General features: G+C 38.3%; 2 protein-coding genes across 6 annotated transcripts in view; both read left to right on the forward strand.

The window, feature by feature from the left end:
• Positions 1-585: 585 nt before the first annotated feature.
• LOC146316843 (YY1-associated factor 2-like) lies at positions 586-4692 on the forward strand. Its single transcript, XM_084734896.1, has 4 exons — positions 586-744; positions 1034-1159; positions 3448-3600; positions 3713-4692. Exons 1-4 carry the CDS (start codon positions 719-721, stop codon positions 3951-3953), a joined length of 546 nt encoding a protein of 181 aa, XP_084591022.1. The 5' UTR covers positions 586-718; the 3' UTR covers positions 3954-4692.
• A 1305-nt stretch (positions 4693-5997) lies between these two features.
• The window catches only part of gxylt1a (glucoside xylosyltransferase 1a), a 98661-nt gene continuing 88008 nt past the window's right edge, over positions 5998-16650 (forward strand). For 3 of the 5 annotated variants that reach the window (XR_014771720.1, XR_014771721.1, XM_084733268.1), the window contains exons 1-7: positions 5998-6385; positions 7013-7105; positions 8025-8208; positions 8449-8580; positions 8671-8922; positions 9713-9836; positions 9997-10169. Coding sequence is in view for 3 of the 5 variants with exons in the window: in XM_084733268.1 (XP_084589394.1) it covers positions 6171-6385; positions 7013-7105; positions 8025-8208; positions 8449-8580; positions 8671-8922; positions 9713-9836; positions 9997-10169 (1173 nt within the window). In the remaining 2 variants the exon portion in view is untranslated. Of the gene's footprint in view, positions 6386-7012; positions 7106-8024; positions 8209-8448; positions 8581-8670; positions 8923-9712; positions 9837-9996; positions 10170-14346; positions 14995-16650 lie in introns of those variants that run through there. The other 2 variants (XM_084733266.1, XM_084733267.1) reach the window with 2 other exon arrangements.

A 16650-nucleotide genomic window follows, 5' to 3' on the forward strand; every position in this document is an offset into this window, starting at 1 on the left:
CCTCAAACAAACAAAAAAGAAAGAAAACAGCCCACAAATCTATATTAATATGTATATTATGTGCAAAATCACATACATTTTACTTTGTGGTTATTTATTTGTCAGTAGTTACAATAGTTTGGCTTAAAGTATGGCGTACATAGGGATTCGTCATTTTAACCTGAAGTCATCTGCGCCTGATCCTCTGCAAAATGTAAAATTTTGCAATTTTCGCAGCCTGCTTGGACCCCGTTAATACCATATCTTGTAATTATTATTATTATTATTATTATTATTATTATTATTATTATTATTATTATGTAATTATGCATTTGCTCACGTCTTCAAACAATAAAAAGGAAAGAAAACAACCCTCAGATCTCTATTAATATATAAATTCTGTGCCAAGTGGTGTGTATTTCGATGGACTGGTCATTTCCCTGAGCATTTACTGCAGTACAGGTTAATAAAAAAAAAATCAACTTCTCCGTTCCTCATTAAAACACGTCTGTCTCGTCACCCAGCACGCTGAAACATCCACAAAGCGCCTTTAATCACGATCGTGTCACATTTACTGCCGTCGGTCTCTGTTGTGGTTACATTAAACGTGATTGGATGAACCCGTGTCACGTGACCGTCCTTCGACAGGAGTTTCCACGACAGCTGAGTAGCAGCTAAATGCGTTTTTTCACCTGTAACATCGGTCCTTTTCAACTCCACTGAGTCGAAGTTTGTTGTAATGGGAGACAAGAAGAGCCCCACAAGGTAAAACTGCCGCTGGCGCCTTTGAACGAAGACTTTATCGGGCCATTTGATGACAGAAAGCTCGGTCAATGGATGGAGCTGTTTTACTGAACTGTTCATGGCGGCTGGCTGCTGCTTTAATACAGGGCAAACTGAAAGCTCCCCGCTCCGCAATGACTGACTTCTGAACTGAAACGAGCTTTTAGAGTCGTGTCTTTCTTGTTTTGGTAATCTTTATCTAAGGGGGTTTCTTTGGACTCGTTGAAAATGTGCCGCTAACTCAGTGTTTTTGTTTTGTTTTTGTCTGAAGGCCGAAGCGGCAGTCCAAGCCGTCCGCCGACGATGGGTACTGGGACTGTAGCGTGTGCACGTTCAGGAACAGCGCTGAGGCGTTCAAGTGCCTCATGTGTGATGTTAGGAAGGGGACGTCAACTCGGTAAGAATAACCGTGGATGTTAATTTTTAACGACCGCACAACTGTTTTAATGTTCTTTTTTTTTCTTCTTTTTTTTTACACTTGGTTAAAGGTTTATTAGGAGAACCTATCTATTATAACAGACGGTGAATCCTATCTTCATTGTGAGTTAAATGCTCAGTTTTTGTTGTTGATTCAACATTTTGGAATGTGTGGTCAGGGCTGCACACCACTAAGAACACTGAGATCATGTCCTCAGCATTTTTTTTGCAGGAACTCAGCAAATCTGACAACTTCTTAGCATTTTCCCACTTATTCTTATTGTTCCTAGTCTCTGATAGATTTGGATTTTAGAGTTTAGAGAGAAAGGCAGAAAATACACTTCAACAATTGATTGAATAAATGAAACCAGAAAAAAATGGTGTCTGGTCAAAACTGGCATTTGTTATAGGGACTTTGACTCATGACCTCAATGTGTCTCCCTGGTTTGTTTTGCTGTTAAAATGTGTTGCATTATACTGATTTTATATCTTGTCTAGAGCTGCAATTATTAATCAGTTAATCCACTATTAAATTAATTGCCAACTATTTTGATAATAATTCATCTTGTCCAGATTCTCTGATTTCAGCTTAAATGTGAATATCTTCTGGTTTCTTTACTCCTCTATTACAGTATATAAATATCTTGGACAAAAACAAGACAGTCCTTAGGTAAAATTGCCCCCCTCCTCACTCCCCCGCCAGTCAGCTTTCACATTAGTAATCTTGTTGTGTACTCAAGTACACTTGCATCATCATCTACACAACATTTGTTGTTGCTGTGGTTTAGAAAAGATTGCCAATCGCAAAACCACTCCACTTTCTTGTTTCGGTATAGTTAGTCTTCACAACTGATACGAACTGTATGCCTGAACCATATTCAAGACCAGGGCTGCTTAAGAACTGAGATTACAGTTCTCTCACACGATCCTTATTTAACATTTGTCGCTCTCTTAGATGCTCAAGTAAAAAAAAAAAAATCTGTCTGCGATGCTCACTGTCTAGACAGGATTTTAACTAGACAACATAACCATAACATATCAAAGTGCTGGACTTAAACTTAAAAGTCTCTTGTTACACAAAAACTACCCCAAGTCTCTTTTGCCTTCTTTCCTTTCTAGAATACAGCTGGGTAGTATATCAGTATTATATCGATATTGTCGCATAAGACTACATGTCGTCTTAGATTTTGGATATAGTGGCACAAGTGTTGTCATTTCTTGGTTTTAACGGCTGAACTACAGTAAAGTGAGGTAATTATCTGACTTTACCAGACTGTTCTATTATTTGCCTCCCACTTTATTGTTATTATACACGTAACTGATATTATTTATCTCATAGTGTTAATATTTAGTGAAAGCACCCATGGTCATCCTTACAGTATTGTTGCAATATTGATATCAAGGTATTTGGTCAGAAAACTTAATTATATTTAATTTTGTCCGTATCATCCAGCCGTATTCTACAGCAATGCATCGCAGCACTGCAGGTATTTGCATTTCCATTACAAGAGGGCTACTCCCAAGGTGTGTCTTTTAACTGAAGATGAGCTGCTCGGCTCAAGTTGAGCAGCTGTAAAACAGCGAATAAACAATGAGCTTCCTAAGAATTCTTCAAATAAAAGTCCCATGTTTTTGTGTTATTCGAAAGTTTTCATTACGAAGCAGCAACACCAGGAGTAACTTGGCACAACTTCAATACAGCTCACAGCAAACATGACAGTAAAATATAGCAGCTACCTGAATGTAAAAACAGTGACACAAGAGAGAAACCAAACTGGAAACCACAGAGATTACTTTCTAAAAGACTGAGAACTGAATACACACTTTTAGAAACATCTTCCTCTCCGCTCTCCTGCACACACACGAGCTGAGTATCAAGACACACACTTTGTTTGAGGGCCAGAGTAGGTCCATCTTTGATGCAACTCTGCCCAGCTCAGCTTGATGAAAGTGGTAATGGAAATGCAAATCATCACAGCACAGTTTGATGCATCCAAAAGTACCAGTGGAAAAGAGGGCATTTTTTACATGAAAGATTGTACCTTTGAAAGTTATGTTGGAATCACATTAGGAAGGTGTTTTTTCACGGCCAAGAGGAATAATTACAACAAGAAATACCTGTTTCATGTGCATGTGGACACCTGACTACTGTTTTTAAATTGGATTTTAAAAATTGTGAACCTATCTTTTGAGCTACACAGCTCGCTACACAGTATATCAAATATAAGTGTAACCGTAAGGCCAGTAACTTATTTTTGTCTCTTTCAGAAAACCACGGCCTGTCTCTCAGCTGGTCGCACAGCAAGTAAATCAGCAGTTCGCACCACCCACACAGCCCAAAAAGGAGAAGAAAGAAAAATCGGAGAAAGACAAGAGTGATAAAGAACCAACACTGAAAAAGAAAAGCCATAAAAAGATGAGGTAATGAATCCATCATATTCTGTGGTCTTTCATCTTGTTGCTGTGCTTTGCCGCCACTGGAATATTTAGTATCTTCCTAGCACTTTTCAAATCCTGTCTGTCTCTTCACCAGGCCCAGGTTAAAAAACATCGACAGGAGCAGCGCCCAGCATTTAGAGGTCACAGTTGGAGACTTGACTGTAATAATCACAGACTTTAAGGAGAAAGCCAAACCCATGTCCACTTCAACGAGCGCTGCCTCGGCAGACCAACACAGTCAAAGTGGCTCCAGCTCTGATAACACTGAACGAGGGGTCTCCAGGTGCTCCTCGCCACACGGGGAGGGCTCGTCGGTCAATGGAGAGACTCACTAACCATCACAACTTCCACCGCACAACCCGTTCTTCTGCACTCTCAACAGCCTCGACCAGAGATTAAACTTCAACATGCACGTTTTTGTTTTTTTCAATAATACTATAAACGCCAATATGATAGCATTCACTTCCATTCGGGGTTGTACTTTTCACTGCCTTCCCATGATGGTAAAGAATTCAGGAGTCAGGACATACGCTGTACGCTCAAGTCAAAGAACTTTTGCAGCAACATCTATCATGATGAACTGAGAAGAGGAACTGTAGCATTAAATCCCGGATGTCAGGGGAACTTTGCCACGTGTTGTGGTGACTTGTGTTTTAACACCTCAGTGTTACATCAGCATCACACTCAGTCAGTCGTTGCTGCACAGAATAAACAATGCATCATGACAGAAAATATGAAGAAGTCATCTCAGAATTGTAGCTTATCCTTGAATTTTGTTATCATTATTTGCACTTAATGGCGTCCTCTGTTCATGATAACATTTTTAGCATTATTTCCACTTCTACTGCCATTATCAGTCAATCATAACACTGTCCGTCTCTGGCCTCATCCAGCTCTCATTTTATGCCATTTGGATGCCATTAATTGTTTTACTGTCTAACATTTGAGTAAAAATATTGAATAATTATTCTAACTATGCTTCTCCTTCTCTTGGTAGAGTTAAGCATGATTTAATCTATAGAATGGTTTATATTGTAAAATAATGTTAAATAAAATACGTTGTAGATACTTGGATATGTTTTTAATTTTTAATTTCAAACAGGTGCAGTTTGTAAGACACATGGATTTCTTGAAAGGTGCATTATTTGAACAGAAGTATTTTCTTCAATGAATTGTTGTAGCATTGTGATTTTGAATTTGTTAGAAACCTCTTTTCACATCATGACTCAATGGTCCATAAAGGCAATAGACTTGGTGTTTGACTTGTTTCTGGCTCAAGTCAATCAATGAGTTGCACACACTTCACTGTAAGTCTATGTCATTATCCTTCATCAAGTTACTTACACTTAGTTGGGTAATTTGGGGGAAAAAATCTTTAAAAAGGTTGCAAGCCCTTTTGAAAATTCTTATTTTTAAAGTGCAGGTTATTATTGACGATATAAACACTTACCCTGTGAGATATAGATTTCACAGGAAGACCTGAACAAAAGCAGAGTCTTCACTCTGCTGAACAGCCTCAAATAACCAAAAACATAGAACAATGTCAGGGACAATAAAACATTTGTATTTGTCAGAAAAAGTCTTTTAAGTGTGTATGATTGTTAAAATAATAAAGACAAGATTGTATAAAAAGTTCCTAAAAACTTATCAGGAAAACCTATCTCTGCAATATTCACTAGAAATAATCTGTTAAAAATTATTTGAAATCACTTGTTTTATGCAATTTTATTGCATCCGCTATTTGGGTTAATTGGACTGTTTATCAGTTGTTCTGTACTGTTACTGTTATGCAATGAATTTAATGAAATATTCATAAAATATGTCACTTAATCAGCGCTCGTCAGTTTACTCAATAATAGAAAAGGGGCTGAGAACCACTGGATTAGACAATCCAACGGTGACAATATTAAAAAAAACCTCAGTAGTTCAATCCAGTGATATTTTCGATGAGTTTTGTTTGTTTGCTTGAATGCTTTGTTTTGTTTTTTATTAACTAGAACAAGAAACAAACAGGTTGTTACATCATAGCTCAAGTACATAAATAAATATAATTTAATAAATATATGTATATAGAAAGCATAATATGGATATAATAAGACAATAAAATATTAATTAACAAAATAATCAAACGTGGAATATAAAATAGTAAATAATTAAATGAGAAAAAATACAGGGTTAATGCAAATATATTTAACGAGGTAAACATTTCATAATAATTCAGAAGTTTATTACTCTTTGTTGTCAAAAAATTGCATGTAGAGTAATCAAAATGAAATCAAAATGAATCAATCAAATCAAATGAATGAAATACTCAAGATCACGATCACCTGGCTGTAAAATGCTGCTGCACACACACACTGTACTGACAAATGGCAGATCAAACGACACACGCGTGTAGTAGAAGTGGGTGGAGCAGAAAACTGTAAACACTAACTGTGCTCTCCGGCTTCTGACTTGATTTATACGATAGATTAGTTACCTGTTAATACTCCAGATGGTCGCTAAAAGATCAGCAAAAATGTTCCGTTAGCGTATAAAACCTGAAGCGCAAGATGCGATGCTATCTTCACGCATTTCTCCTGTGCATAGTTTTCACCTTTTTCTCACTGCTGTATGTGTTCAATCAACTCGCCTCCACCTTGGAGGACAGGGACGACTGGAGGCTGAAAGAGCGGGGGACACCCGACAGGAGCGGTCAGGACACCGGGCACCTTCTCAGGAAAAGTTCGGGACTGGCAGGCCTTCGAGACCGTGAAGGGCTTGACAGGTAGTTAGCTCAGCTAGCTAGCTAATCTGTCACCTAGCATTAGCTAATTTCATTCCACAGCGGAACACATTAGTTTTAACCCAGTAGTTAGCTCTAGCTATATTTGAAGTTGCTGTAAAGTTATTGCGGCTGCTCGGTTTTACCATATTAATACATAATGTTGCCGTTGAAACGTTAGGTAGTTGATTCGCTAACTACAGCTAACGTTAACAAGCTAACGTAAATGGCACATAGATAACTCATAAAATGTAGCTAGTTTATGTTAGCTGCTGGGCTAACCATAGCTGGATAAATGTAATGCAGCGTTAATGTACTAATGTAATATATTCAGCTGTTCTACACTCATTATTTATAATGTTTGTTCAGAATTCCTCATTGTGTACAGTTCTATTAGCTACCACCTTAGATAATTGATTAACCATTAAGGTTACTGCTAACTAGGCATTAACTCTGTGCTTTATTAGCTTTTAGCTGGGTTTAAAGCACCGCCACCTGTTGACCTACTAACTTTAGGAGGCAGTTCAGGTGTCTAACTCGTGTGATTCCCAACACACAGGATATAATTTTGTTGTCCAAGAGATTAATCTAACACTGAGGATCCAAAAGATCATGTTTTTATTCTGTTAGGTGTAGATCACTGTCAGTTTCTTACTGGAATCCATATTGGAGACTGCCTGCTGATGTTTGTGGAGTGAACTGCTTATTGGAATCATCCCTTAGGTATGACTGATTTTGTGTATCTGTATTTAAAAAAGCAAATGTTTAATAATCACTTGACCCTTTTCACAGCAGTTATGTTTGTAAACGCAGGTGTTCCCAATTAAACCGATTGAGGTCCTGTACCATTTAGTGTAGCAGATCCTATCCAGTGAACCAACATGCAGAATAGCATGGACCCTTAATTAGCATCATTTGTAACACCTGTGTTTATTCCGCTATTTCATGTCAAAATGGCTGCTGTGAAAAAGGTATACTTCAAATTAAAACTTTCACCTACTTCCTCGCTCCACGGTTCAGAGTATATGCTGGGTCTATTGCTGCATTCACAGTGCGTCTTGTTGTGACTACACTTGAGTTGAGTGCAAGCAATTCTCAAACATTAATTTGGTGAAAAATGTCTTTCTCCATTACATTTTAATCTTGAATCTGTTTTTGTTTGTCAAAGGTTGACATTGACTTGTGCTCCGTTAAACATGCCAGTATCTTATCAACAGACCTTTTATCACTTTTTACCCAGTAATGCAGGCTTAGGTGGAGAATGATAAAGGTCTTGGTGCTGTCATGAGTCTTGCTGAAATTCAACTTCAACTTGCATCATCAAAATGAACATGCTTTTTGCAATTATTAAGACATGTACAGAGATATGATTGAAAATTGGCAAAGTGTATTAAAGCTTTTATATTCATTATTTCCAAACTTCCAAAGTAGTAGTTTACAAGGAGTGCTTGGAGGCAGCACAAAGCATGAGTGATAGTCCTGTTCTACATCTTTTCATTAAACCTAATGACAGTTCTAACCCTACAGGCCTGAGTACCAGACAGCTGAGCCTACCGATACCTTCATTACTTTGTTGTCTCCTGCACGTATCCATGCTTTTGGAAGAATAAAAACATTCATTTTACTTTGTCTTGGCTCGTAGAGAGAGGTCAGGCTCTGCAGTCGAGGAGCAAAGAGATGGGAGAAGTCACCTGGCTGTGGTGGCCTGTGGCTCCCGGTTAGAGGAGACGCTCACCATGTTGAAGTCTGCTGTTCTCTTCAGTCAAAAGCCTCTGCACTTTCACATCTTTGCTGAGGATGATCTGCATGACAGCTTCAGAAAGGCTGTAAGTGTCCTCCCTTTCATGTATTTTCATGTACTTGTGTTTTCATTTTCTAGGTGCACACGGAAACCTGTCCAAATAATTTTTGTCATTGTAAATTGGCGTGTACAGAATCATATTGAGAGGGCAAATTTTATTGTGGCAAACTCTGAGATGCACCCTTTTTAAAAGAACAAGTATTTTTATGTGGATATTGTTGAGATACAATTTTCTTATATATATTTCCTCATATTTCTCATAAAGCTGGACTCCTGGCCCAGAGCAGTTCAGACCAAGTTTAACTTCACGATCTACCCCATCTCATTTCCCGAGGAGAATGCAAAGGAGTGGAAGAAGCTCTTCAAACCTTGTGCCTCTCAGAGGCTCTTCCTGCCAGTAGGTGTCGAGACATCCTTCAGGCACATAAGTTGAAATAATTACATGTTTGAAAAATGGGTTCATAAGCTTTTGTGGTCTGTTTTCCAGCTGATCCTGAAGGAGGTGGATTCCCTGCTCTATGTGGATACAGATATCCTCTTTCTGCAGCCAGTAGAGGACATCTGGGCCCTCCTTTCTCAGTTCAATTCGAGCCAGTTAGCTGCCATGGCTCCAGAACACGAGGAGCCACGTATCGGCTGGTACAACCGTTTTGCCCGCCACCCTTACTATGGCGAGACAGGCATCAACTCAGGAGTCATGCTCATGAACATGACACGCCTCAGGGAGAAATTTTTTAAGGTAACAAGCCAAAAGGTTTTGTTTTCTTTTGCAATTGTGCAGTATGTGAAGACAAGTGCCCACAGTGTTTTTTTTTTTTTTTTCTGAGCACCCGTATCTTTTTTTTTTTTACTTGTTTCCAATGAAGAGAGAGCATCTGCAGCTGCATGCGGTCACTTAGACAAAAAGTGTTGACGGCAGCATCTTTTCTACAGAGTATGCCACCTTTTTTGTGCAGCCGCTCCAAGAGCCATTCTGTCATAAAAATACAGTGCGATTTTGTTATGTGTTAAAAGTTTGTACCTCATCTTGCCAGTTTAATATACCAGTGTATCATAATGGCCATTATGAATACAGGATATGGATAAGTGCTCACCAAAAGGAATGATTACTACACAGATGTAAAACATTTAAGATGCAAAAAAAGGAATTTTGTGATGTCTAGATCCCACAGGAATGTTTATGAAAAAGCATGGCTCAATGCTGATGCAAACATATCGACACGTTTAATGTGGGCCATGTAAATATCGGTAGGTTGTGTCAGTTAACAACTTTGGATATGTGAAGTAGTAGAAGAATACTGAAGGAGGCTTCAGGTGTAGCTGCACCACCAAGATCGACCACCTGAGGTCACTCTTGTAATTCTTTCTAAACCATCACAATGAGCACAATCGATACAGAGACAGAACAGTTTCTTTGAGTTGATGTCAAGTGTTGACAGAGGGATTCATTTTCCAGAAATTCAAGTTTGTGGTTTCCTGATGTAAAATAATATGAATGCTCTCTTGTTTGCTGTATTTTTTTCTTCTAGAATGACATGACAACAGTTGCACTGCGGTGGGAGGAAATTCTGATGCCACTTCTCCAGAAGTACAAACTCAATATCACCTGGGGTGATCAGGACCTTCTTAATATCATATTTCACCATAACCCAGGTTTGTGCAACATTTATACACACTTTACCCTTGAATGTTGAAGCATCACAAAAGACTTTTGTTGTTTTGTTCATTTGCCATCAAATGAACAACAGTTCATTGGTTTGTAATTGTATTCCTAATCTTTAATAGCCCAATCGTGTCTATTGCTGTGTTACAGAAAGCCTGTATGTGTTCCCGTGTCAGTGGAATTACCGTCCAGACCACTGTATTTATGGCAGCAACTGTAAACAGGCTGAAGAAGAAGGTGTCTTCATTCTCCATGGTAACAGGGGAGTTTACCATGATGACAAGCAGCCAGCATTTCGAGCTGTCTACGAGGCCATCAGAAAGGTAGAAATCAAACCAAATCTTGTCTTTGCATGAAGTTTCATATTTGTTAACAGTCATCATTTCTGCAAAAGGTTTCTGAATAGAATTGAGTGCATTTATTCTTCCAAAAGTATTTGTTAAGAGCATCTCAGCAACAGCCAACTCCAACACTTAAAGTAGGGAGAAGTAATCATTGATTGTCTTTCTAGTGAGGACGGATCATTTTTATAGACTTTTCTTTCTGGTGCCTGTGTTTCTTTTGAGGGCAGTTGCGTAGGTGGACACTACTATTTGGAGAAACATTTACTAGTCATTACATTATCAATAGGCACTCCAGGCCATTGCTTTTCTCCTATGGATGCTTCCGTCCACCAGTGCTTAATCAATATTCTGTTAAACATTTCCGTCATCCTGTCTTAGTGCTCTCACACCAGACAAATCAGCCCCACCCTGCTTTGACCACTGGAACAGCTGCTTGAGATGTGGTCAGCTAAAAGGTTAAAATTTATGAAGTGTGTTGCAGAGTTGATGCACCTTGATAATTTAAAGGATTCATTCTCAAAATTCTGAGAGTACCAGCGTTATCACAATAGCAGAATTTTTTAACTCTGATACAGTATTAGTATAAAAAAGAATACTTGATACCTGCTTTGGTACCATTTCAAAAAAGGAAAAAAGTCTTAAAATAAGATAATTTATACTTTTTTTTAATGAACAACCTGCACGCGGCAGTGGTACAGAAAAAGTCACTTTATACTATCTGGTTTTGTTATGCAACAGGACAGTAAAGACTGAACTGCACAGAGGTCTTCAATGAGACCTTAGATCTTTTATTTGTTTATTTATTTTAATAGCTTTGGCACTTTCAATGCTATAATTAAAATATATTGTATTGTTTTACAATGTTTAATATCTGGTATTGGAAAATTACTAAAGTATTGAGACTTTTTACAACCTTAGTACATAACCTGAGTAACTGTGGAGTGTCAGAATATTAGTATTATTATTTGTAGACCATCTTGAGATCAATCTTAACACAATCTACCTGTTTACTTACAAAACCACAAAACTCCATCACTCATCAGTTTTTAACTTCTCCAGCCAAGAGTCTGTTCCTTCCCACTGAAATCGTAAATCTTTAAAAACAGGTTCTGAAAACACTAATTGATTTTCTAAAACACCTGGGCAGTGTAATTATTCAGCAAATAGTACTGGAGCAGGGGTAAATAGTCTATTTGTTAGGGTATTTTCTGCTGCGGAGTAGTGCTCTAGTTAGTATTTATGGTAGCAGGATGGTGTCTGTGGGACTGTCTCAAAATAAACTACTGTGCCCTTGGTCATTATAATCAAGAAACATGTCAGCCAGTGCAACTGTGTTGCACACTGAGGTTCTTTTAATAGGACAACAATGGACAACAACAGAGGAATCTATCAGAATTAGAATGCACAGACAATACTTGTTAGAATCAGCAATTTTCACTGGCTTTGTTGACAGTAAGAAAAATTTCATCCTTTTATATCCTCCTCTTGGGTTTGTGCGAAGGCCTGATTTCACTTTGTTGGAACAGCTGGTGAGGTCTGGCTGTCTCTTTATGCCTTCTTCTTCATCTCAACATTATCAGAATTGTAGCACCCTTAAGTTACTATGACACCCTACAGAGCACTGCTGGCACTCGAAAATGAAGGCAGAACTTGGATTGAAGAAGTATGACATCTGTCAGCTTTACTCTAAATGTGTTTCAGCTTTTCAAGCTTAAAAGTACCCTACACATCCGTCATCAGCGAACAAACAAGTGAGCCAGAGAGCTCTCTCACTGCTGTGCTGGCGGCTCGCCTTCGATCTGCTCTTGTTGATTTCAGCACACCGGTCAACATGCAGGCAGCAATCGGGGGAGCAGGGGAAGCTTCATTAGCTGGTCTCCATCCATTACCGCCACCAGGCCCAGCCTGGCCACTATCAGTGCGGGCAATGTTCTCAGCCATTAGGTAAACGAGCAGGCTTCATTATGGGGCACTCGGCCCTCACGCCTCCATCAGTCTCTCCGACAGCACAAAATCACAGCACCCAAGACAGCGCATATCAGACTCCACCTGATTTTAGGAGGTGGAGGAGTGCTGTGTTTTGTCATTAGTAAGCGCATCCTCTAAAAAGTAGATAAATGTAAGATGCATGTCTTTGTAGAACAATTAGCTCATAAGAAAAAAGAGCTTGGTGTAACTGAAGAGCGTTTCATCTTTTCTTGTTATAAGCTACATTTTGTTGAAGCTTTTATCGGTGCTTCCTGTTGCTCCAGCTCCTCAGGCCCCCTCCCACTTTGTTCCCACTCAGTCCTTTGAGGACGGCATCCTAAAGCCTGGAGCAGGCAATTCTGGAGGAAACTCTCATTTCCATCCCACCAAGAGCTCCTTAGTCAGTCGGGCTCCCAAAGGCAGGCTCTCCCAGCCAGCAGAGGAGCTTGCAATAAAGGGCACTACCATTACCCAGCCAAGCCCACAGAAGAGTTGTAAAATTTTTAGTGCTGATGCTAGTTTGAGACATCATGATGGCTGTGTGGACAACGCACCAGCAGCATCCACATAAAAATCGATAGGAGGCTGTTAATGGTGCTTTATTGCCTGCTGCAGTATATGAAAGATAATAAAGAAAGTGTGCTTTGGGTGACCTCATGCTTGGCCAAACTAGAGTCAAATGAGATGCGGTAAAATAGTATATTTTCTACTTATTTACTAAAGCAGTAAAAACATGGTGGACCACAACATAAAAACAAAAAACACACTGTCCGTGGCTAATTTCTATACTGTATCCGACAGTAACCTTGGCTGCTAATATTAACTCGCTGAAGAGCTGGAAATTTTATCTTTGCTGTTCACTTCATCTCACAAAAGAATACAATAATGAAGCATATCTGGAATGCTGCAGCTGTAGCTTTCTCCAATGCTGTCACGCCTTACTGAGCTCATTCTTGTATAGTTGTGGTAATAGATATTCATCATCCAAACACACTCTGAATTGACAGATATGAATCAAATGCGGAGTGTTATTGTTTTGAATTGACAATGATGAATGTGGCACTTAATTCATGCTATTTTAATGCAGTTCTTATTGTTCTGTCACGACTGCCAGTGTAGGCAACAGGTGCAAAAACACACACTTCTGCTAGATTTGTTGAAAAAACATGTTTTGAGTCTTTCTTCAGGGTTCCTATGCAGTATAGAAAGTATGAAATTTAATTTTAGTCATTTCAAAACTGTTTGTTTCCAGACTATTGCCATATATAACCAAATGCTAAACTTGCCTTAATATTTATGTGTTATGCGGTGGTGCAGTTATTAGAAAGTCAACACATTTCTCCTCTCCTTCCCCTCTCTGTTTCTGGTTCCAGCAGATGGCCCCCACCTTTAATAAAGACCCTGATTTCGCTCGAGGTTTTTGCCTGTTAAAGGGAAGTTTTTTCTTGCCACAGTCACCTCATTGCTTGCTCTTGGTGGGAACAATTAGCTTCATAAAGAGTACGGCCTAGACTTGCTCTACTTGAAAAGAGCACTGACTTTGTTACAATTTGACGCTGTACAAACAACGAAAAACTAAACTGAATTTTCTTCCCAAGAAAATCATTCCTTTATGGCTAAATTCATTGTTGTTTGCATGGACACATTGGATGAACAAAGCCTCACAGATGCTGTAAAAATTTAATTATTTAACTTTTTTCAACTCATTTCAATTCTTATTTATAAAAAATAATAATATAATATTATTTATTCAGTATGTTAAGGAAAAATAATAGGTAGCACCGGTTAGTTTGCTTCCTCTTTTTTGGCAGAAATGTTTGACAAAGGAATGTTGTCCAACTTTTGTGTAGGAGTGTTGACTGAACAGCAAAAATGTCTAAATGTAAGTTTGTCAGAAAGTTTGTATAATCCCAAATATAGAACCTGGTTCGGTTAAATGTTCCAAACGGGAAAAGAAAGCTGGATGCAAACCTTTTGTTGGATTTCAGTTAAAACCGTTATTTACATTGGCTAATAAACACCTACCAACTTGTACTCCTGTCAGACATTCTCTGAAAAATCAACCCAGAAGTCTGGAAATTTAAGCCTGGAAATCTGACAATAAATTGGGCGCAGCCACCATGGATGTAAAAGAGCTTTATTCTGAAATCAGAAATATAATTCCTGCACATTTTTCTCTTCGTCACAGTACCCATTTGGTGAGAACATGGAGAACTCATTGCTTCGGCCACTGGAAATGTCGTTACAGACCACCACAAATACCTACTGTGGGAGAGCCAGTCATCTGTTTACTAAGAGGTTAAAACAAAGCATCGTGTCTGCTCAACAAGGTGCCACACTGAGAAGATGATCAGGACAGCACTCTAATGTCATTCCATGATTAGTGTCTGATTAGTGACTACACTCCTGTGGAGACAATGAGCTGGATGGATGACAAACAGACTCAGGTCACCACTGAACCGTCATGTTTGCGTCCTGTGTGTGAAGACGGTGGAAATGGCGAACGGTAATCTTTTTATATTTAAGTGAAACCAATGTTTGTACTTATCTGTCCAGTGAACACAACCGGGTCACATGTTTTCTCACCATGCTGGAAAAATGCACTGAATCCACTTTGCCCTGCAGAGATTTTGAACTTCATAGATGATAAGGACACTCTAGGGGCCTGTTTCAGAAAGCAAGTTTAACAAACTCTGAGCCAAATCCTGAAATCTTCAGTTGACTCAGCCTGAGATTAAAATTTCAGAAGAGCTGTTCAGAATCTGTTCAGTTAATTCTTAGTATGTTAAGTCTGAGCTAAGCCTGTGCATGAAAGCCATCATCAGCGGAGCTCTGCACTTTTAAAGTTTTTGTCTAGTTTTAGAATCCTAAAGTCATTTCAGCTGCACCACGATCAGATGTCATAGTCATCAATGATTGGATGACTGTGATAGAAATGTTCTACCATTGCGATCGATCAAAATATGGCAAATGGTTGTTAATTGATCAGTTTCATACAGATTGAACAGTGATTACTGAAGTGATGTAAGTAAACATTTCAATGCATGTAATCCACAATGCCACAGATCGCAGGTCTGTGTCCTTACATTGATAACAGATTGATCATACAAACATTAAAGTCCTTGACTAATTAAGTAAAATTTAAAAAATGTGAATTTATGTAAATTAATATATGCCAAAGTGCATATCAGAACGTATTCATGCAACTGTACGAATGAGGAAACAAAATGGTGTGTCAGACGGTTATATCTTTCTGAAACAGAAAACCTCGAGTTTCCTTATCTCAGCCTAAACAAACTCAGAGTTTTCACTAATCCTGCTTTCTAAAATAGGGCTCAGACAATCAGGTTGTATTATTTGTTGTTTGGAGAAAGAACCTGCAATCATTTTGTACAATTCGTGTTTGGGAGAAAAGAAACGCAGCCCGGTACTTAAAGACGCTGTTCTTATCAAGAGTATTTTATTATATTTGTGTTAATATAATTTTCCGTTCAGGCTTTGTTCTAGTGTTTGTCTTTTTTTTATTGCAGTATACCATGGAAAAAGATTGTTTTCAGGTACTTGTTAGTTACACATGAATATTCTTTATCTTGTGAACAAAACATGCTCATTAAGGATACTTTAAACTTATAGAATCTGATCAGTATTTATTATTGTTGGACATAATGTGACAAGAAGCACTTTTGATAATGTAACATGAGGCTATCATTTCATATACTAAATATTTTCTGTGACTTTTACCAATATCAACTCATTTTCCTGTAACTGGAATAGTGTCATAGGGAACAGTTAGTTTTCAATCAAGCCAGCGAGCATCATGTAATCTGCTCCCAGACAGGTTTGTCAAACATTTGCACTACTGATTTGAGAAATTGAGGATTATAGCAACACAAAATTATATCTGTGATTTTATTGTTTTACTTAAAAGCCAGCATAAGACATTCAAATGTATATCAACTGAATGGAAAATAAATATATTCAAATTCTAATGGCGTGTGTGTAGTATCTCTAAAATACATGTCTGTGATTGAGGCTGAATTGACAAAAGTCATTGCATTTTAAATGTGACGCAGCTCATATGTGATGATTTGCTTTTGTTGCTTTAAAATAAATATGAAGTATTTTGAGCTGCAAATATGCTTTGTTACGAGAAGTCCTATTCCCATTACGTCCTATTGCCTTATTGACAAAACCTGAAGGAATTCTAGCAATTTACTGTTTGTAATAAGGCTCATTATTTCTGGTGCAATTAAATTATCTGACTGAAATTTTAATTTGGAATATTTGGTTTCCAACATTTTATTTTGTATTCTTATTAAGTCCTTTGCATCGGCCTTCATAACCACTTTGCATAAACTGCACTTGTTGCCCACTCACTCCACACAAAGACCGAGCATCAGCCATGTCCTGGAAGGCAGCAGCAGGCTGAAAATAGGAAATTAATGCGTAAGTGTGAAGACTTCAGAAAGTGTTGTTAGATGGCCAAAAAGGA

The sequence above is a fragment of the Lutjanus erythropterus genome, chromosome 13 (assembly GCF_056507025.1).
Source record: "Lutjanus erythropterus isolate fLutEry1 chromosome 13, fLutEry1.hap2, whole genome shotgun sequence".
Classification (NCBI taxonomy): Eukaryota; Metazoa; Chordata; class Actinopteri; order Lutjaniformes; family Lutjanidae; genus Lutjanus; species Lutjanus erythropterus.